Source organism: Sus scrofa, chromosome 3 (genome assembly GCF_000003025.6).
Source record: "Sus scrofa isolate TJ Tabasco breed Duroc chromosome 3, Sscrofa11.1, whole genome shotgun sequence".
NCBI lineage: Eukaryota > Metazoa > Chordata > Mammalia > Artiodactyla > Suidae > Sus > Sus scrofa.
In genome coordinates, this window is record NC_010445.4 from 24,317,621 (window position 1) to 24,338,754 (window position 21,134).

The following is a 21,134-nucleotide window of genomic DNA, read 5'->3' on the forward strand; positions in this document are numbered from 1 at the left end:
TTATGAGCATGCACAAGTGGAGGTGGGGCCAAGGTTCAGGTTAATTCGTAGCTCCTAAAGTGTGTCAAGGTGTGTGACTATAGCAGCCCCCATGCCTGACTTTGGGGGATCTGCACGGGCAGATCTGCACTGGTGGCTTGGTGAGCACAGTGTTTGAGGACCCCTCCATGTCTATGGTTGAGGTGGGGGCTGGGGGCAATAAAGACAACACTGTACCTTTGAGCCCACACAACAGGTGACAGGTGACACCACACAGTGCACTTCCCAGTGCACAGCTCCTCCAGAGTACTAGTCAGTGGCTCCTCTGGGGAGCACTCCAGTCCTACCTACCTCATGCTGTGGCTCAGAAATGGATCTGGGAGCTTCTACTCCAACAACTGGGGAGAAGATCCTGCCTCTGACAGGCCTAGGACAACCACAAAGCAAAGAGAAGCCCCCACTCAATATCCAGCGCAGGCTCTGGTCACCACAACACCAATCACACCCTTATCAAGGGGGATGATGGCCAGCCCACACTGAGGAAGGATGTGGCAGGCATCCATACTCAAAACAGCCCTTGCACCAAAAATATTAGACTCACACGTGCTATGCAGAGATGATCCCACACAAAAACAGCCCTTTGAGACCACAGTATGTAACTGTATCTTCAAAATTCATACAGAGAAATAGAAATAAAATGAAGAATAAGAGGAACCATTACCAATTAAAAGAACAAGATAATTCCCCTGAAAGAGCACATAATGAAACTTACCTCTCCAGTCTATTACTAGAGTCCAAGTTCAAAAAGAGGGTAATAAAAATGCTAAGGGAATTAAGAAAGGCTAGTGATAGAAATGCAGAGCACTGTGAAAAGGAACTAGAAAGTATAAAGAGCCAATCAAAATCAGAAAACTTAACTTGCTGAGACAAAAGTCAAGTGGAAGATAATAAATAGCAAACTAAGTAATTCAGAAGAATGAATACATTCTGGAAGACAGAATAATGGAAATCACCTAAACAAAGGCAGACAGAAAGACAAATGAAAAAAAAAGTGAAAGCAATATATGAGAGCTATGGGATAATGTCAACCATGCCATTTATGCACAATAGGGATCCCTGAAGGAGGAGAAAGAGAAAAGGGAATTGAAAATATATTTGAAGAAATTATGGCTGAAAACTGCCCCAACCTGAAGAAGGAAAGAGATATCCAGGTACAGGAAGCACAGATAACAAGATAACCCAAATGGACCTATATCAAGATACATTATGATTAAAATGACAAAAGTTAAAGAGAGGGTTCAAAAGACAGCAAGAGAAAAAGTTAATTTTGAGGGAACTCTTATAAGGCTATCAGCAGATTTCTCTACAGAAACACTGCAGCTAGGAGGAAGTTGGCATGATACATTTATAGTCCTTAGGCTATTTACCCAGAAAGATTATCATTTAGAATAGGAGAGATAAAGAACTCAGACAAGCTAAAAGAATACAGCCATACTAAACTTATCCTAAGAGAAATATCGAAAGTTCTTAAGGAGTTCCTGTCACGGCGCAGTGGAAAGAATCCAACTAGGAACCATGAGGTTGTGGGTTCAATCCCTGTCCTTGCTCAGTGGGCTAAGGATCTGGCGTTGCTGTGAGCTGTGGTGTAGTTTGCAGACTTGGCTTGGATCTGGCATGACTCTGGCTGTGGCTTAAGCCAGAAGCTGTAGCTCTGATTAGACCCCTAGCCTGGGAACCTCCATATGCCATGGGTATGGCCCTAAAAAAAAAAAAAAAAGCAAGATCTATAGGAAAGAGAAAATCACAAGTGGAAAGTAAATCACTTAAATAAGCCAGTACACAAATTAAAAAAAAAATGTCAAAGTGATGATACCTAAAATGAACTGCAAAGGGATAAAGATGAAGATGTAAAAGAGGACATCAGAATCATAAAATGTCAGGGAAGAGAGTAAGAAAACGTAGAATTTTTTTTTTGTTTTTAGAATGTGTTTGAGCCTATATGACTACCAGTCTAAAGCAAGTAGATATAGGAAGGTTAACACACTTGAAAAACAGGGTAATCACAAATGAAAAATATAGATTCATAAGAACACAAGCATAACAGAAAAGAAAACCATGAGATCACAGAAGAAAAAACGGAAAGGAAAAGAAAGGAACAAAAGACATTCAAAATCAACTAGAAAACAACGTTCAAAATGGCAATGTCAGCAGACTAAATGCTCCAATCAAAAGACATAGAATGTAAAAAAAGAAAAAAAAAATTTTTTTTTTTTTTTTGGTTGCACCCATGGCATGCAGGAGTTCCTAGGCCAGGGATCAAACCTGTGCCACAGCAGTGACAATGCAGGATCCTTAACTGCTAGGCCACCAGGGAACTCTAGTTAGTCTCTCCTTATCTGTCAACATAGAATAGTTGTTGTTGATAGTCCTCAAGATTCAACTCAAATCTTTCTTCTCATTATTATACACACTCCCTAGAGATTATCTCATTTACTTCCACAGTTTCATTTCACTTGTACTTTGATGCATCCCAAGAGATTTCTATTGCATTATCAATTCACCATCATAAATTCCAACCGTCCAGGATATTTCCCATTTAAATGTGTCACAGACATCTAACTTTCAACATATCCTCCTCCGAATATACTCATCTCCGTGTTTACTCTCTGGGTGAACGACACTCATTCACTGGCTCTAAGTAGATTCCTTAGGTTACCTTCTTTTCCCATCTAACTCACATCCAAACTCATATCAGCCTAAATGCTAATAATTCTACTTTCTCAATATCTTTCACAACTGCTTTTTCTAATCATTGTTTTCTACCAAATTCCAATTATGTCACAGCAGGTTAAGTGAAATAACTGCTCTTTTGTTTCTTGTTTGATCTGTTTACAGGTACTCAGATTTTGTTTCCGCCTCAAAGAGTATTTGCCTTTTCCCAAAGCTGGGATGTTATCATGACTATCGCTGTCCCTGGAGTCTGCTGCTTTGATCAAAGAATACATATATGTATGCATATGCTTCCAGCTTTTCTTCCCCCCACACCCGCTTGTCTGGGTACCTCCTCCCTTATGGTACCGACTCCGTGATTAGATCCAGAAATACCTTTCGGATATTTTCCGTGATGTTATTGTCTTTAATTAACACAACGCCAGAAGTTAAGGTCTCCTCTCCGGTCAGCATTTTGAATATAGTGGTTTTTCCAGCTCCATTTAATCCAAGTAATCCAAAGCACTCATACTTTTGGACTAAAAGGGAGACGTTTCTTACAGCCATTACAACTGGACACTTGAAATAAATCTGAGAAAATAAAAAAGCACCACAGTGTACTGAAGCACTGATTATGGATCAGCCACAGCCATAAGCTCAGACCCCTGTGGACTGCTGCCCGGGACAGTTTCACAAGAGCTCTTCCTCTGTCAGCCCTCTGGTTTACCATAGAGCACTTAGAACCCGCACAACTTCAATGAATTAGTAATACTACCAACAGAACCCCGGCAGTTCCCTGGTAGATGGTAGGACAAGGTTGGACGTTGAATCACTTTACCTTTGTAAGTTCACTAAGAAGCACGGGTGCAGCCTTCAACTTAGGTAACAGTGCCAGGACTCTCTTCCTTTCATTTTCTACATCTTTATCCACATACTCGTTGATCACTTGGGTGGACACGGTGGCCTGTATTTTCAAGACAAGGATCACAGGTGTGGATAAACATTAGACATCTTGGTTTAAAGCGGGGGGCTTTAAGAAAGCTGACCGGAAGGAGTGATGGCAAAGATGTCAGAATATGTTCGAATAATGTCAAAGAACCTTATCAATTTCTTGGACTCTTAGGCGCAGATTTATTCTTGAGTTTTAGAAACTACAGTCATGAACAAGATTCTCTACAACGGTTCTGGGTCAGCAGTATGTCCTTGCCTGGAACATGGACACTTTGTGGAGAACAAAAGCCCTATCAATAACATTAATTCTTATTTCCTGTGGTTTGCTACAATTAAAATATGTTCAAGAGACCATGAGATCCAAGAGAGGAGAAAAATGAACTCCTTTTTTTTTTTGAGAGACGGCCCCTTAAGGTGAAGTCTGAGATGAATTTGAAGAATAAACAGAAGATACATTGAGAGAATGAAGGTAGGGTGGGGATGGAAGAACATCTGTCATCAGCAGTGGGAGCTCAGCGAAAGATGTATAGGAATGAAACAGCATGGGGTGTGTTGTGACTAGTAATTTGTACTGCTTGAGAAAAATTTTATTGTGTTGAATTGCTTATGTTCGCTTCAAGTACTGATTTAATGGTAATGGTTAAATTAAGGAGGAAATGGAGCAGCAGAATATATTCAGCTCAGGAAACATGCTCATCAAGAGTGAGAAGAGAGCTGCTTTAATTGCTTCCCCCCCCCAATCTCAAAATTAGTTGATGGAAGTGTTAAGAGTGAACATCCCTGCGTCACTTTCAATCTTAAAGGGAAAACATTTAGTCTTTCACCATTAGGTTTACTGTAAGCTTTACATATAAATAGATGCCACTTATCAGGTTAAGACAGTTTCTTTCCCTAGTTTGCAGACAGCTTCTTTTGAAACAAATCATAAATAGATGTTAAATGTTGACAAATGAAGAATAATGGCCAAAAATTTCTTAAATTTGATGAAAATGTGAGTTTGTATGTCTAGGAATTTAAAATTCTCCTAAGTAGTTTAAACACAAAGAGATACATAATAAGCCACATTATAAACTATTGAAAGTTAATGACAAATATAAAACTTGAAAATGGATAGAGAGAAATTACTCATTAGATGCAAGGGGACAAAAAAGGACTACTAGCTGACTTTTCATGAAATCAGTACCCTATACTATGAACGCAATGGGAGCTAAAAGGCAGTGCTGTGATATAGGCAAAGTGTTAAAAGAAAAATCTGTCAACAAAGAATTCTATATTTAATATCTTTCGCTTTTTATGATTCATGAACAATCTTTTACTTTTCATTGATACTCATGACTATTTCTCACTTTGAAATGTTAAGAAAACTAAGATTGAACATTTTGGCTTGAAACAGGGGATTCAGTTTATTTATGTTTAAGGATACTAAGGCTAAGCAGAATAGATCATGAGATTACTACATAAATTTTGAGGCCTTGGCCAATTCCAAGTATTATTCTTTTGCTTGGTATTGCTCTTTCTCTCTACTCAGGAGGCAGTGACAAATAGAGCATACGAGCTGAGTATTCTCATTATCACAAAATCTCCCTCCATACTCATTATACTTCTTGTTTCATACCTGACGTGTGACATGGTTCAGGGGCTATTGCCTCAGCCTAAGAAAGTCAGGGCAGGAAAAAAGTCTCAACATAACATTCCTCTTTTTAATTCTAGGCACTAAGAAGAAAATCATGTCTATTACATGCTGCTCAAATTTTCTAAATTTATTTTTGTTGGTCATGTGGGACCAGACATCTTCTGATTCGAGTAATAACATCTCTATGGGTTTTAGCATAAAAGTAGATAGAACAGGACTTTTTTCTAATTATGTAGTTCTATGCATAAATTTGCAACATAAAGCAGGCAACTAAAACTCTAGGTAAATGCTCTTCATGCTAGTCAGAATTCCAGATGGAAGCAAAGGCCATTATAGTCTTGAGCTATCCTTCCTTCTGAAATATTAGAGTTATGCAGGCTCAGAGAAATTTATGGTCAAGATCTAGAGACACCCTGGAGCAGGACCTGGAGACAGGATTAGGATGAATGAAAGAAAGTCAGAAAGAGACAAATGTAGGTTTTCTGCCTCGAGAGAGGTTCAAGAATAGATCAGTGATAACTCAGTTACTGAATGAATGGACCATTAAAATCAAAAATCCTCGGCAAAACTCAGAGATTATGTGGAATTATGAGAGCTATGTAAACCAATAGGTAATAATCTGATAGGTCAAGGCCATGAAACCCTGGAATTCTACACACTTTTAAAGAAGTCAGTCCTATAATCATAACCAAATACATCTCAGAGACTGAACGTGAACAAGGCAGAACTTTCTATAATAAAAATTGCTTAAATGTATTATTTTCTTCCTGGCAGAGCATTCAAAGTTTAGAACCTGAAATCCAAACTAAAATGAAAGACCTGTGGTTCAGATTGGTCCCAGGTAGATCTTGGTATAGTTGAATGATCTTTTCTTTATCAAATACAGAGATATGAATAAGTAACTTAATGTGTTCTGGCCTAACACTGAACTTTCTTTGAGTTGTATCTAAAGGTATGTTACTCACCTTCTTGCGTTTCCTGAATATTTTGTAGACAGCAAATACAATTTTATGAAAAAAAAAGTTTTTCAGGCTCCAGAATGTACTTTCCAGACAAAACAGCAAGAGCAGAAAAATTAAGCCCAGGGCAGCCAGTGAAATCAAAAACTTTGCAATCCCATGTTCTCCAAAACTATACACACTGTTCTCAGTAACTGAGGGTGGTAAAAGAGAAAGCATTACTTTAAAAACTGATACAAAGGCTAAAATGACACTAAATATTAAGAAATATAGGATAAAAATTAATTTTAAGGTAGATTTAGTGACATACAGATTATAAAAACTAAGTAATTGGCTTAATATTTTATCTCTTATTTGATTTTCCCTGATATTTATGGTTATTATAACACTGTTCTCCTGTCAATAATTTTTTTCTCTAGGTTTCTTTTTTTCCTCTTCCTTCCTCCCTCCCTCCCTTTCTCTCTTCCTTTCCTTCCTTCCTTCCTTACGTGGTGCTGGGAAAACTGGAAGGTATGTGTGAAACAATCAAATTAGAACACTCTTCATTCACCTGTTGATAGGCATTTGAGTTGTTTACAAATATTGAGAATAATGCTGTAATAAATGTGAGTGCATATAACTTGTCAAAATCCCATTTCATTTCCTTTACATATATACCCAGAAGTGGAAGTGGTGGATGGTATACTAGGTATTATTTTTAACTTTTTGAGGAACCTCCATATTATTTTCCACAGTAGTTGTACCAGTTTACATTCCTACCAACAATATATGTATGTTCCCTTTTTTTTTTTTTTTTTGTCTTTTTTTTGTCTTTTGTTGTTGTTGTTGTTGCTATTTCTTGGGCCGCTCCCGCGGCATATGGAGGTTCCCAGGCTAGGGGTCGAATCGGAGCTGTAGCCACCAGCCTACACCAGAGCCACAGCAACGCAGGATCCAAGCTGCATCTGCGACCTACAGCACAGCTCACGGCAACGCCGGATCGTTAACCCACTGAGCAAGGGCAGGGACCGAACCCGCAACCTCATGGTTCCTAGTCGGATTCATTAACCACTGCGCCACGACGGGAACTCCCCTGTGTTCCCTTTTTACCACACCCTTCCCGGCACCTATTGCCCCTTGTCTTTATGGTGATAACCATTCTAACAGGCTAACAGGTGTAAGATGATGTATCATTTTAGGTTTGATGTGCATTTCTCTGAAAATGAGTGATATTGAGTACCTTTTCATGTATTTGCTGGCTGTTTTGAATGTCCTCTTTGGAAAAATGTCTGCTTAGTTCTTGCTATTTTTTCTGTGTCTAATATTCTCTTTTCTTTTTAAAATTGAAGTATAGTTAGCAAACTTGGAGGGAACCACACAGGAACTTCAAGGACAGTGCACATCCCGTGGCTATAGAGAGCACCTTTTAGCAACTGCCAGGGAGCAAGCCACATCCTTGGGGCTACAGAGAGGGACTTCAGAGTGGTCAAAAGAAAAAACTGACCATGGGAATGGCGCCAGCCACCCTGGTTACAGGGAGCAGTCCTCAGAGTCTTACTGGCAAAGGGAGGGACTGCAGGAGCAGCTGATGACCTCCCAGAATAGTAAACGGTCCTGAGAGCTGCCTGGTAGTGGGAGGGGTTGCAGGAGCTGATGCAACACCCCCCCCCCATGCTATAATAACAGTCCTGTGAACCATGAACCACTGCCACCTCCTTCATGGACTTTATCCCTAGCAACCACTTGGCTTAAGGAGAGGTAGCATGATACCACTGCCATCATGTTCTCTGAGTATATATGAGCCACCTCCGCCCAAGAACTCCAGTATGGGGCACCAGCTACTCTTATCTACACACCTGTTCTCAAGGGGACCATTAACTTAGACATTTAGACATTATGAAACAAAGAAGAAATAGCTTTCAGAGAAAGGAACAAGGGAAAGAAACCTCCAAAACAACTAAATGAAGAAGAGATAGGCAATCTACCTAAAAAAGAATTCAGGATGATGATAGGAAAGATCCAAGATATAAAAAGAATGAAGATGCCAACAGAGAAATTACAAGAAATGTTTAACAAAGAGAGTACTTGAAGAATGAAATAAGATGAATAATACAGTATCTGAAGTGAAAAATACACTAGAAGGAAGTCAACAGCAGGATAATGGAGGCACAAGAACAAATAAGTGAGGTGGAAGACAGAGTGGTGGAAATCACTGCCACAGAAATGAATGAAAATGAAAAGAGGAGTTCCTTTGCGGTGCACCGTTTTAAGGATCCAGTGTTGTCATAGCTCTGGCACAAGTTACAGGTTAGATCCCTGGCCTGGGCACTTCCACATACTGCAGGCATGGCCAAAAAAAAAAAAAAAAAAAAAAAAAAAAAAAAAAACTGAGGAAAGTCTGAGAGACTTTTGGGACAACATTAAACATACCACATTTATATCATGGGGTTCTAGAGGAGAAATGAGAGAGAAAGGACCATAGAAAGTATCTCAAGTGATTACAGACAAAAGCTTCCCTAATACTGGAAAGGAAATAGTCACTCCAGTTGAAGAAGCACAGAAAATTCCACACAGGATAAACCCAAGAGGAAATGCAGTGGACACATACTAATCAAACTGACAAAAATCAAATACAAAATATTAAAAGCTACATGAAAAGAGAAAATAAAAAGCCACAGAAAGAGAAAGACAAATACTATATGATAACCTTTATATGTGGAATCTAAAATATGGCACAAATGAACCTGTCTACAAACAGAAACAGACTCACAGATAACAGACTCGTGGTTTCCAACAGGCTGGGGAAAGGAATGGGATGGATGGCAAGTTTGGGGTTGGTAGATGCAAAGTATTACGTTTAGAATGGATAAGCAATGAGGTCCTACTGTACAGCACAGGGAACTATATCCAGTCTCTTGGGGTAGAACATGATGGAAGATAGCATGAGAAAAATGTGTGTGTGTGTGTATATGACTGGGTCACTGTGCTAGACAGCAGGAATTGACACAACACTGCGAATCAACTATAAAAAAAAAAAAGGCAAAAGGGAAAAGCAACACTTAACATACACAGGAACTCCTATAAGGATAATGCTGATTTTTCAGCAGGAACAGTGCAAGCTATAAGGGAGTGTCAAGGTATATCTAAGGTGGTGAATGGGAGGGACATAGAAACAAGACTATTCTACCCAGCAAGGCTCTTATTCTGATTTGGCGGAGAGATCAAAAGCTTTTCAGACAAGCTCACATGAAAAAGAAAAAGCAAACCAAATACAACACTAAAGATAGCAAATCATAAGAGGAGAAAAAAAAGAGGAAGAAAAAAAATCAAAAAATCCAAAACAAAATGGCAATAAGCACATATTTATAATTATACTGAATGTAATGGATTAAATGTTCCAACAAAAAGACACAGACTGGATGAATGGATAGAAAAACAGAACACATATAAATGCTGTTTACAAAAGACCCACTTCAGACTAAGGGCACATACAGACTTAAAGCGAGGGGATTAAAGAAGGTATGACATGGAAATGGAAACCGTAGAAATACTCATATCAGACAAAAAGACTTTAAAATAAAGAAGGTCAAAGAGACAAGGACGCTACATAATGTTCAAAGGATCAATCCAAGAAGATCTAACAATTGTAAATATATATGCACCCAACATAGGAGTACCACATAAGGCAACGGCTAACAGCCATAAAAGGAAAGACTGACAGCAACACAATAATAGTGGGGGACTTTTAATACCCCTACTTACATCAATGGACAGATTATTCAGACAGAAAGTCACCAAGGAAACACAGGCCTTAAATGACACCCTAGACCAGATAGACTTATCTGATATCTATGGAACATTCCACACCAAAGCAGCAGGATATACATTCTTCTCAAGGGCATATGGAATATTCTCCAGGATAGATCACATCCTGTGCCACAGATCAAGCCTTGGTAAATTTTTTAAAAATTGAAATTATATCTAGCATTTTCTTTGACTACAATGCTATTGAGACTAGAAATTACCTACAAGAAAAAAAAAAAACAAAAAAAAAAAAAAAAACCACTAACTCCTGGAAGCTAAACAATATGCTGCTAAACCAATGGCTACTGGCCCTGCCTCCATCTCCCTGGAAGCATACAAAGCCTGTACACCAGCAACCCCCCTATCAATGGGATAACAGCCTCCACACACTGAGGAAAGGGACAGCAAGCATCCAACCCCAAAGCAGCCCTCACGCCAAATAAAAATAGTAAACCCTCACAAGCTACCCAAGAGTGCTCCCATATATAAACAGCCCTCCAAGACTATGTTGATAATTGTTTTCCCTAAACTTATAGAACAAACTTACAGAAGCAAAATGAAGAAGTACAGGAACCAACCCCAGATAAAAGAACAGAAAAATTCAAGGAGCAAAAATGAAGTGGACCTCTGCAGTCTAAAAGTTCAAAAAGGAGGTAATGAAAACACTGAAGGAATTAAGAGTGGATATCCACAGTAATGCAAATTATTTAAAAAGAACTAGAAACTCTAAGGAATGAAGAAAAATTGGAAAGTTTATCTGCAGAGACAAAAGCTGAGTAAAAGGCATTGAAAAGAAGAATGAATAATGCAGAGGAACCAATAAGTGGCTTGAAAGAATAATGGAAATCACCCAATCAGGACAGAAAACCAAATGAAAAAAACATGAAAGCTATATAAGAGATCTCTGGTATAATATAAAGCATGCCAATCTATGCATAATAGGGATTCCAGAAGGAGGATAAAAAGAAAAGCAGATTGAAAATATATTTGAAGAAATTATGGCTGAAAAATTGTCTAAATCTAAAAGAAACATTTTAAGATACAGGAAGCACAGAGGGACCCAAACAAGTTGAACCCAAACAGACCTACACTAAGACATATTATAATAAAAACAGCAAAAGTTAAGGGGAGGATTAGAAAGGCAGCAAGAGAAAAACAGAGTTAACTACTTGAAATGATCAACAAATTCAGAAAAGCAGAAGGATACAGCATTAACACTCAGAAATCAGTTGCATTTCTGTGCACAAACAATGAAATATTTAAAAAGAACATAAGTCCTTTTTAAAATCACATCCCCAAAATTTAAATACCTAGGAATAAACCTGATCAAGGAGGTAAAAGATTTATATGCTGATAACTATAAAACATTAAGCAAGAAAATTAAAGAGGATTCAAAGAAATGGAAAGATATCCCATGCTCCTGGATGGAAAAATTAATATTGTTAGAATGGCCATACTACCTAAAACAATCTACATATTTAATGCAATCCTATCAAATTACCCATGACATAATTTGTCCAAAAACTTATATGGAACCATAAAAGACCAAGAACTACCAAAGCAATCCTGAGTTAAAAAAAAAAAAAAACCAAAAACAACAAATAAGCAGGATGTCTGACTCCTAGACCTCAGGCAATACTACAAAGCTACAGTAATTAAGACAATGTGGTACTGGTACAAAAACAGACATATGGACAAATGGAACAGAATCATAGACACCTGTGGTCAATTAATCTTCAACAAAGGAGGCAAGAATATCAAATGGGAAAAAGACAGTCTCTTCAGCAGGTGGTGCTGGGAAACCTGGACTGTTGCATGTATGTAAATCAATGAAACTAGGATATGCATTCATAGTACACACAAAAATAGACTCAAAATGCCTTAAAGAATTTAAGACAAGACACCATCAAACTCCTAGAAAAGAACATAGGCAAAACATTCTCTGACATCAACGTACAAATGTTTTCTTAGGTCAGTCTCCCAAGCTGATAAGAATAAAAACAAAAATAAACCAGTGGGACCTAATCAAACTGACAAGCTTTTGCACAGCAAAGGAAACCATAAAAAAAAAAAAAAATGAAAAGGGAGCCTAGAAACTGGGAGAAAGTAGTTGCAAATGATGCAACCGACAAGGACTTAATCTCCCAAATATACAAACATCTACAGCTCAACAGCAAAAAACCAAGCAACCCAATTGAAAAATGGGCAGAACACCTAAATAGACATTTCTCCAGAGAAGACATATGGATGGCCAGCAGGCCCATGAAAAAAATCGCTCAACATCACTAATTATTAGAGAAATGCAAATCAAAACTACAGTGAGATACCTCACACTGTCAGAACGGCTATCATTAATAAGTCTACAAGTAACAAATGCTAGAGAGAGTATGGAGAAAAGGGTACCTTCATTCACTGTTGGTGGGAATGTACACTGGTGCAACTGCTATGGAAAACAGTACGAAGGTTCCTCAGAAAAGTAATTATAGAACTACAATATGATCCAGTAGTCCCTCTCCTTGGCATATATCTGGACAAAACTTTCTTTCTAAAGATACATGCACCCCTATGTTCATTGAATCACTATTCACAATAGCCAAGACATGGGAACAACCTAAATGTCAGTTGACAGATGAATGTAATTAAGAGGAAGTGTTATATATACACAATGGAAGACTACTCAGCTGTAAAAAAGAACAAAATAATGCCATTTGCATCAACATGGATGCAATTAGAGATTCTCATACTAAGTGAAGTGAGTAAGAAAGAGAAAGACAAATACCATATGATACCACTTATATGTGGAATCAAAAATATGGCACAAATGAACCTGTCTATAGAATGGAAACAGACATGGAGAACAGATATGTGGTTGTCAAAGGGGAGTGGGAGTGAGTGGAATAGACTGGGAATTTGGGGTTGGTAGATGCAAACTATTACATTTAGAATGGATAAGCAATGAAGTCCTGCTGTATTGCACAGGTAACTATATCCAATCACTTGTGACAGAACATGATAGAAGATAATATGAGAAAAAGAATGTATATATGTAAATATATTTAGGTCAATTTACTGTACAGCAGAAAGTGACAAAACACTGTAAATCAACTATAAATTTTTTAAAAGGTTAAAAAAACCACAACCATTCAAAATCTATATGATACTGCATAAACAGTTCTTAGAGGGAAGTTCATAGTGATACAGGCCTTCCTCAACCAGACCAACCACTTAAAAATCAGAAAAAAACATAAACAAAACCTAAAGTCAGGGAGTCCCATTGTGGCTCAGTGAGTTATGAACCTGACTAGTATCCATGAGGATGTAGGTTCAATCCCTGGCCTTGCTCTATGAGTTAAGGATCAGACTTTGCCATGAGCTGTGGTATTGGTTGCCTATGAGGCTAGGATCCTGCACTGTAGGTGGCTGTAGCATAGGCTGGAAGCTGCAGTTACGATTTGACCCCTATCCTGGGAACTTCCATATGCTGCAGGTATGGCCCCAAAGAGAAACAAAAGAAAAGAAAAAAAAAAAAGCCCTAAAGTCAGCAGAAAGAAGGAAATCATAAAGATCATAGAGAAAAATCAATAAAATAGAGATTCAATAAACAACAGAAAAAAGTCAATAAAACCAAGAACTGGTTAGTAGAAAGGGTAAACAAAATTGACAAACCTCTGGCCAGACACCGTGAGAGAGAGAACCCAAATACACAATATAAGAAATGTAAAAGGAGGGATCTCAACAGCTACTGCGAAAATCCAAAAAACCATAAGAGCATACTATAAACAATTATATGCCAACAAACTGGATAACCCAGAAGAAATGTCCAACTTTCTAGAGACATTCAACCCACCAAAACTAAATGAGGAAGAAAAAGATCATGTGAACAGACAGGTCACTAGGAATTGAATAAATATTAAAAATACTCCCTACAGGAGTTCCCGTCGTGGCGCAGTGGTTAACGAGTCCGACTAGGAACCATGAGGTTGTGGGTTCGGTCCCTGCCCTTGCTCAGTGGGTTAACGATCCGGCGTTGCCGTGAGCTGTGGTGTAGGTTGCAGACGCGGCTCAGATCCTGCGTTGCTGTGGCTCTGGCGTAGGCCGGTGGCTACAGCTCCGATTCAACCCCTAGCCTGGGAACCTCCATATGCCGCGGGAGCGGCCCAAGAAATAGCAACAACAACAACAAAAAGACAAAAGACAAAAAAAAAAAAAAAAAAAAAAAAAAAAAAAAAAAAAACTCCCTACAAACAAAAGTCCAAGACCAGATAGCTTCACAGGCGAATTCTACCAAACATACAAATGTGAATTTATACTCATTCTTCTTAAACTTTTCTAAAACATTCAAGAAGAAGGAACACTCCCAAAGACAGTCTATGGAGCCACCATCAGCTTAATATCAAAACTGGACAAAGATAGTACCAAAAAAGAAAATTACAGGCCAGTATCTTTGATGAATACAGAGGCAAAAATTCTCAACAAAATTTTAGCCAACCAAATCCAACAACACATAAAAAAGATCATATACCGTGACCAAGTGGGATTTATCTCAAGTTCACAAGGATGGTTCAATATATGCAAATCAATAAACATCATACACTGTATCAACAAAAGAAAAGTCAAAAACCACATGATCGTCTCAGTAGATGCAGAAAAAGCATTTGCCAAAATCCAATATCCATCCATGATAAAAAAATCTTACCAAAGCGAGTATAGAGGGAACATATCTTTAACACAATAAAAGCCATTTATGACAAACCCACAGTCAATATATTCAACAGAGAAAAGCTGAAAGACTTCCTACTAAAACCTGGAACAAGACAAGGGTGCCCACTCTCACCACTTTTAGTCAACATATTTTTGGAAGTCCTAGTCACGCCAATCAGACAAACAAAAGATATAAAAGGTATCCAAATTGGAAGAGAAGGGGTAAAAATGTCACTATATGCATATGACATGATAATATATATAAAAAACCCTAAGTACTCCACACAAAAACTATGTGAACTGATCAACAAATTCAGCAAAGTAGGATACAAGTTAACATTCAGAAATCAGTTGCATTTCTATATATTAAAAATGAAATATTAAGGAATATAAAAAAAATCCCTTTTAAAATTGTACTCCCCCAAATTAAATACCTAGGAATAAATCTAACCAAGGATGTGAAAGGCCCATATGCTGAGACCTATAAAACATTAATCAAAGAAATTAAAGAGAATCAAAGAAATGCAAAGATATCCCATGCTCCTGGATTGGAAGCATTAATACAGTTAAAATGGCCATAGTACCCAAAGCAATTTACAGATTTAATGCAATCCCTATCAAAATACCTATGACATTTTTCATAGAGCTAGACAAACAATCCAAAAATTTATATGGAACCATAAAAGACCCAGAATTGGCAAAGCAATTTTGAGGAAAGTAAACCAAGCAGGAGGCATAACTGTTACTCCCAGACTTCAGGCAATACTGCAAAGCTACAGTAATCAAGATAGTGTGGTACTAGGACAAAAACAGACATATGGATCAGCAGAACAGAACAGAGAACCCAGAAATAAACCAAGAACACCGACAGTCCATTAAACTTCGAAAAGGAGGCAAGAATATAAAATGGGAAAAAGACAGTCTCTTCAAGTGGTGCTGGCAAAACTGGACACCTGCATGTAAATCAGTGAAACTGGAACACACCCACACATCATGCACAAAAAAAAGACAAAATGCCTTAAAGACTTAAGAAACCATAAAACTCCTAGAAAAGAACATAGGCAAAACATTGTCTGACATCAACTATATAAATGTTTTTTTTTTCAGGTCAGTCTCCAAAGCCAATAGAAATTAAAAAAAAAAAAAAGATAAACCAATGGGACCTAATCAAACCACAAGCTTTTGCACAGCGAAGGAAACCATGAAAAAAAAAAAAAAAAGAAGAAAATGCAACCTATGGGATGAGAGAAAATAGCTGCAAATGATGCAACCAACAAGGTCTTTTTTTTTTAATGATTTTAATTTTTTCCATTATAGTTGGTTTACAGTGTTCTGTCAATTTTCTACTGTAGAGCAAAGTGACCCAGTCATATATATATGGGTCTTTTTCTCACATTATTCTCCATCATGTTTCATCACAGGTGACTAGATAGATATAGTTCCCTGTGCTATACAGCAGGATCTCGTTGCTTATCCACTCCAAATGCAATAGTTCGCATCTATTAACCCCAGACTCCCAGTCCATCCCACTCCCTCCCCCTTGGCAATCACAAGTCTGTTCTCCCTGTCCATGAGTTTCTCTTCTGTGGAAAGGTTCATTTGTGCTGTATATTGGATTCCAAATATAATGGAATCATATGATAGGAAAGAGTAATGAATAAAATGCAATTAAATTAAAACTGATGATATGGCATGTAAACAATAACTCATCAGAGCTGTTTTTAAAAAAGAGTTTATGGTGCACATATGATGAGAACTAAAATGTGACATAATTTTTGTTTTTCAGGAATCATTCAAAAATATAATTAACTTGACCCTAATAATTATATTTCATCCTGCACTGATTTAGTGAAATACCATTACATTTACAATTTGGTGGCTGGCTATATATAAATTATTTGGTTCCAGGACAAACTGCACACACACATACACATATAGCAAATATACTCATTATTTCTCAATTTTTAGAATCAATCTGAAATGTGGAATCAGCCTCAAATATGGAACATTTAGTATAATGCTATTATTTTTTTCCCTGATTGTGATCTGGCTGTGATTTTACCTTTCTATAATCTGTGTGATACCATAAACTTAGTGTCCTAGGGAACTTATTTAATCTTCAGTTTAAGTGAAGCACTCAGTTCCATCATTTATAAAACTGGGATAATAAGAACTTAGGGTGCTGTCAAGAGTCAAGATAATATATGTTAAGCTACTTTTCACATTGTAGGTGAGTAACTAGCAGTAAAGCATACTAAATTTGGTGGTGGCTTCATGAAATTTATCTTGGATTTTATTTTGAGGCTTTTTTTCTGCTCGTCTGTGATAGTAACTCTGGTATAGAAAAGCACTTAAAAGAGCAAGCCTTACTATCTCAATTGAAGGAATGATAGGTTTCTCTTGTTTTCCACAATATAAGTGTAAATACTGAAGTCTAGAAAGGAATATGTAATTTTTAAGGAGCTGGGGAACTCCAGATACTTACATATTTTGTTGCAGTTCACATAGATGCTTTGAAATTGCTTGTGTGTGGTACACAGTTTTTTCATCATGTAGTCATCAAAGAATTTGCTGATACTCATTGCAAAGTTGTAATTAGGCAGCATCATTAATGCATTACCCAGGAAGGTTCTTGCGGATTCATGCATGTCAATTGCTATAATTAAAAAAGATGATAGATTAGTTTCAATTAAGAAAGTAATGAACCTCCCATAAAAAACAAAGTTCCCTAAGATGATCAAACCATTCTCAAAGAATTACCAATCTAGTAGATCATATTTGAGGAAAAAGTAGTTATTAAGTCACTAAGCTTGTTTAACTTCATGGCCTGTAGCATGGATTTGACAATGACAGACTTCAAGAGAAGACTTTTGCTAACAGTATTTCCCTAGGATCTGTCTTCCACCTTCCTTATGGGTGGGTCAGCTATTAAAATCCCTACCTGGGCATGGCCTTAGGTTTTCCTCTGTTCCCTATGCAGCCTACAAAATGGAAAATCCTGGGATTTTGAATTTCATTTTTTTGCTGGCCTCTCCAACCTGAAATTTCTTGCAAGACCAATGATGCATTTAAAAAGTTTAGGAGTTCCCGTTGTGGCGCAGTGGTTAGCGAATCCGACTAGCGACCAGGAGGTTGTGGGTTTGACCCCTGGCCTTGCTCAGTGGGTTAAAGATCCGGTGTTGCTGTGACTGTGGTATAGGCCAGTGGCTACGGCTCCGATTAGACCCCTAGCCTAGGAACCTCCATATGCCACAGGAGTGGCCCTAGAAAAGGCAAAAAGACAAAAAAAAAAAAAAGTTTATACAATGTTTTATCCAACATATATTATTGTTTTAAGTGGGAGGGCTATTCACTTTATTCAGACCTCCATCCTTCTGGGCAGGGAAGTCTCCACTGAATTTGTCATTGTCACATCCAACAGTCTCTTTGTCATATTTCTTTTATTTGTCCCTTTGAATCATTACTCTACCCTTCTCCCTGCCCTGGGAGGATTATGTATATAGACTAAATCAAAGGACTCTGTTCTCTAACTCTTGGTTGGTCTAGGCCCATGGGAAGTCCTGGTTGGAGAGAGGAAGATTTCACTAGCATGTTTACTTGTGTGTATTAAGCTGTTCATTTATGGTCTCTGAACTTTTCTTAATGCAAGTAATACTTTAATAAAAATAAAAAAGAAATACATTCTCGAAGAGCTTTGTGTTTGCTGTCTTCTGTAGGGTGAAGATGACAGCAGAGTATGTTGCAATAGAATTTGGTTCCCTGACAAACTATAATGGGATCCTAGACAGTAGAAGCCAGGTGGCAGAACTTAACTATTAGAAAAAAGATGGGATCCATTACTACAATAAGCGAAAGGGACAGAAGTGTACTTTGATTTTTTTCAACCACAGAAATGGAATTAACTTTCTAAACTATCTCTTGCAGACAAAAATTATATTATAATGCAATAAAGTGAACAGGTTTGGAAGTCCATAAAGCCACACCCCAGGAGACAGTCTTCATTAATAGAAGTGGGAATTCAGAAAACCCATATTATCTGGGTTTTAGAGCAAAATCAATGTTGTTACTTTAATGTGCCCCAAAGCCCTTTCCTCTGAATTAAGACAATACGCTATGGCCAGACAGTAAACTCTCAGAAATGAGACAATAAGAAAGATTAGAATTATTAGACCATCTTTACCTTCTGTTAGGAGAATCTGAGGACTTTATAGACTGGCTGCCCATAGGGAAGAAGACTCTGTAAGGGAGGCATGATGGACAAGCTGCTATGCGAATACGACCTTCAGTTCTACCTGAGGTCAGGAGGCAATATGGGGACCTTGGTGCAAGAGTCCACAGGTTTTAGTTACTAACAGAAAATTTAGAAAGAAAATACACATAGGATAGAATTGGAAACATGATCAATTAATAGGGGAGATCACTGGTGGAATCTATAGATGGTGTAAAAGTGACTGCCAACAATGTCATTAATTCAGGGAATGAGAATGAATGCATAATTCCTACTTGGCTTTTTCAGCCTACTGTGCAGGGGCTCAAGTTTTACTCACATGGCAAAATACTTGGAGAAGTGTGAAAAAAGAAAAATCTATGCCTGGTTCATACACTGCATTTCATTTTGTGTGAGGCCAAGGCCTAAAGTCAGGGAATGAATCTGGAGGCCTCTTCTGATGGGTTCCGGTCATGTGAGGGAGGGCTGAGTTCCTAACATAACCATGTATGTTAATACATAGTTCAAAATTCAGGTTTATAGAGAAATGCCCTAGAAACAAACAAATCTTATTTGTGATCACTGGCAAAGGTAGCCTCTCTTTAAATTCCATAATCAGAAAAAGAAGATGGGGAAAATCAGGCCTGAAAGGAAGAGAAATTGGTCTAATGAGGCCCATGTTTCTCGCATATTTAGTTGCTTTCTTCTGAAAGGTACTCAGTGGCAGGTTCAAGATTATGTGCTTCATTAAATCAGGAAGGAGATACACGCTAGAACCTCTGCTCTCCAGGCTCCTCAGCTTGCTCCACTGTGCTGTCAAGATGTTAGAACTGAAGGAGCAAGTCAAGGGTGAGGCAGGGGGATCTTTCAAAGGACGTAAGAGTTTGGCACATTTGTACTGTAATTTCTTCTCCTTTTTGTTTCATGAGGCTAAAATGACACTGAGTCCAGCTCCTTTCAAGAGCTTAGTTTCTCTCTCTCTCTTCCCCATTTCCCCTTCCGTTTCCTCTCTCCCTCAACCTCTTTCTCACATACCTATTCAATAAATATTTGCTGATTTTCAAAACTCACAGGTCTGCAGATACCCAATGTATCTGAAGATACAGATACCTGGAAAATATTAGAGCTTAGCAATGAATATTTTCATCCTCAAGTTCTTTCATTTTCATTTATTTAATGTAGTCTTTGGAGAAGGGGAAAACTGTGTGAAGTCCTTACCGGTGTGCTGCACCATGATGTGAAAGACGACACTGAAAACCGTTGAGAAGTAGTTGAAGAGGGTGAGCTTGATGTAGGCAATGGGACTACTAGAAAACAGGAGGCTTCCAAGGTACATGAGGGGAACAACAGACCAACCGTACAGCAGAAAGATCATCATTGTGTCCAGAAAGTGGTAATTCACGAAAAATGCATCCACTCTGCAGTATATGAACACTCCCTGGGACAGAAGGCACCAGTAAAGAGCAAGGTGAAGCACACCGAAATAACAAGAAGTTGAGCCAGAACACTGAGAAAGCAGCAAGCATTGCCTTCATTGCGGCATGGAACTATTCATTACTTAAATCATCCTACCCATTAAAAATGAACCGTAAGGGAACTACCTCTTCCTCAGTAGAGGAATTTCATGAACAGATGTCTATACTTTTTTTTTTTCCTGTTTGGAACAACATTAATTTTAATTTTTCCTCCTACCATTAAAGTAAAAGTAATTATCTCTGCATTAAGGCCAACTCTGAATCCGCCCCGCCCCCCCCGCCCGCCGCCAAATGACCTAGGAAATAGACTATATCTCTAAAGATTTTCCCTGTGGGTGTTGAAATATTATGTAACCTTCCTTGTGTCACTCTTCATATTTAGCCCACCCTCTGGCTCTACTCTCTCCCTGAACTACACTTATATCTATCTCAGCAACTCAGAAGCCTCTTTATTCAATTATTCCTCATGCCACCTGAATCAGTAGGGAAGCAGACATTTAGAATGGCTGGATTAGGAAGAAGGGAACCTCTAGAATTATTAAAGAATTAATAATCTATATGGCAAAGTTGGTAACTACAGTTTCTCCAAAGACAGAAAGTTTGCCCCTTTTAAGCCATTACAAAATTATTTAGTAGGGCCACCAATAAACAGAAGAGTTAACCAAGAATAACCCCATTACAACCCTATGATGTAGTTGGAAGTAGTTTATATTTAAGCAATAGTGTTTAAAGAAAGT

General features: G+C 38.0%; 1 protein-coding gene and 1 long non-coding RNA gene across 7 annotated transcripts in view; one reads left to right on the forward strand and one right to left on the reverse strand.

Annotated features, from left to right (window-relative positions):
- LOC100524794 (ATP-binding cassette sub-family A member 3-like) overlaps positions 1-21,134 on the reverse strand; it is a 226,959-nt gene that overhangs the window by 72,994 nt on the left and 132,831 nt on the right. For all 5 annotated transcript variants that reach the window (XM_021086498.1, XM_021086495.1, XM_021086496.1 and 2 more), the window contains 5 exons: positions 20,141-20,360; positions 17,201-17,371; positions 6,238-6,425; positions 3,527-3,652; positions 3,085-3,279 (listed from right to left, as the gene is read on the reverse strand). In XM_021086498.1, coding sequence (XP_020942157.1) covers positions 3,085-3,279; positions 3,527-3,652; positions 6,238-6,425; positions 17,201-17,371; positions 20,141-20,360 — 900 coding nt within the window. The remainder of the gene's footprint in view (positions 1-3,084; positions 3,280-3,526; positions 3,653-6,237; positions 6,426-17,200; positions 17,372-20,140; positions 20,361-21,134) is intronic.
- Positions 1-21,134, forward strand: part of LOC102163149 — a 52,501-nt gene that overhangs the window by 4,103 nt on the left and 27,264 nt on the right. For both annotated transcript variants that reach the window (XR_002342382.1, XR_002342383.1), the window contains exon 2: positions 2,875-4,108. This is a non-coding gene — a long non-coding RNA (uncharacterized LOC102163149). The remainder of the gene's footprint in view (positions 1-2,874; positions 4,109-21,134) is intronic.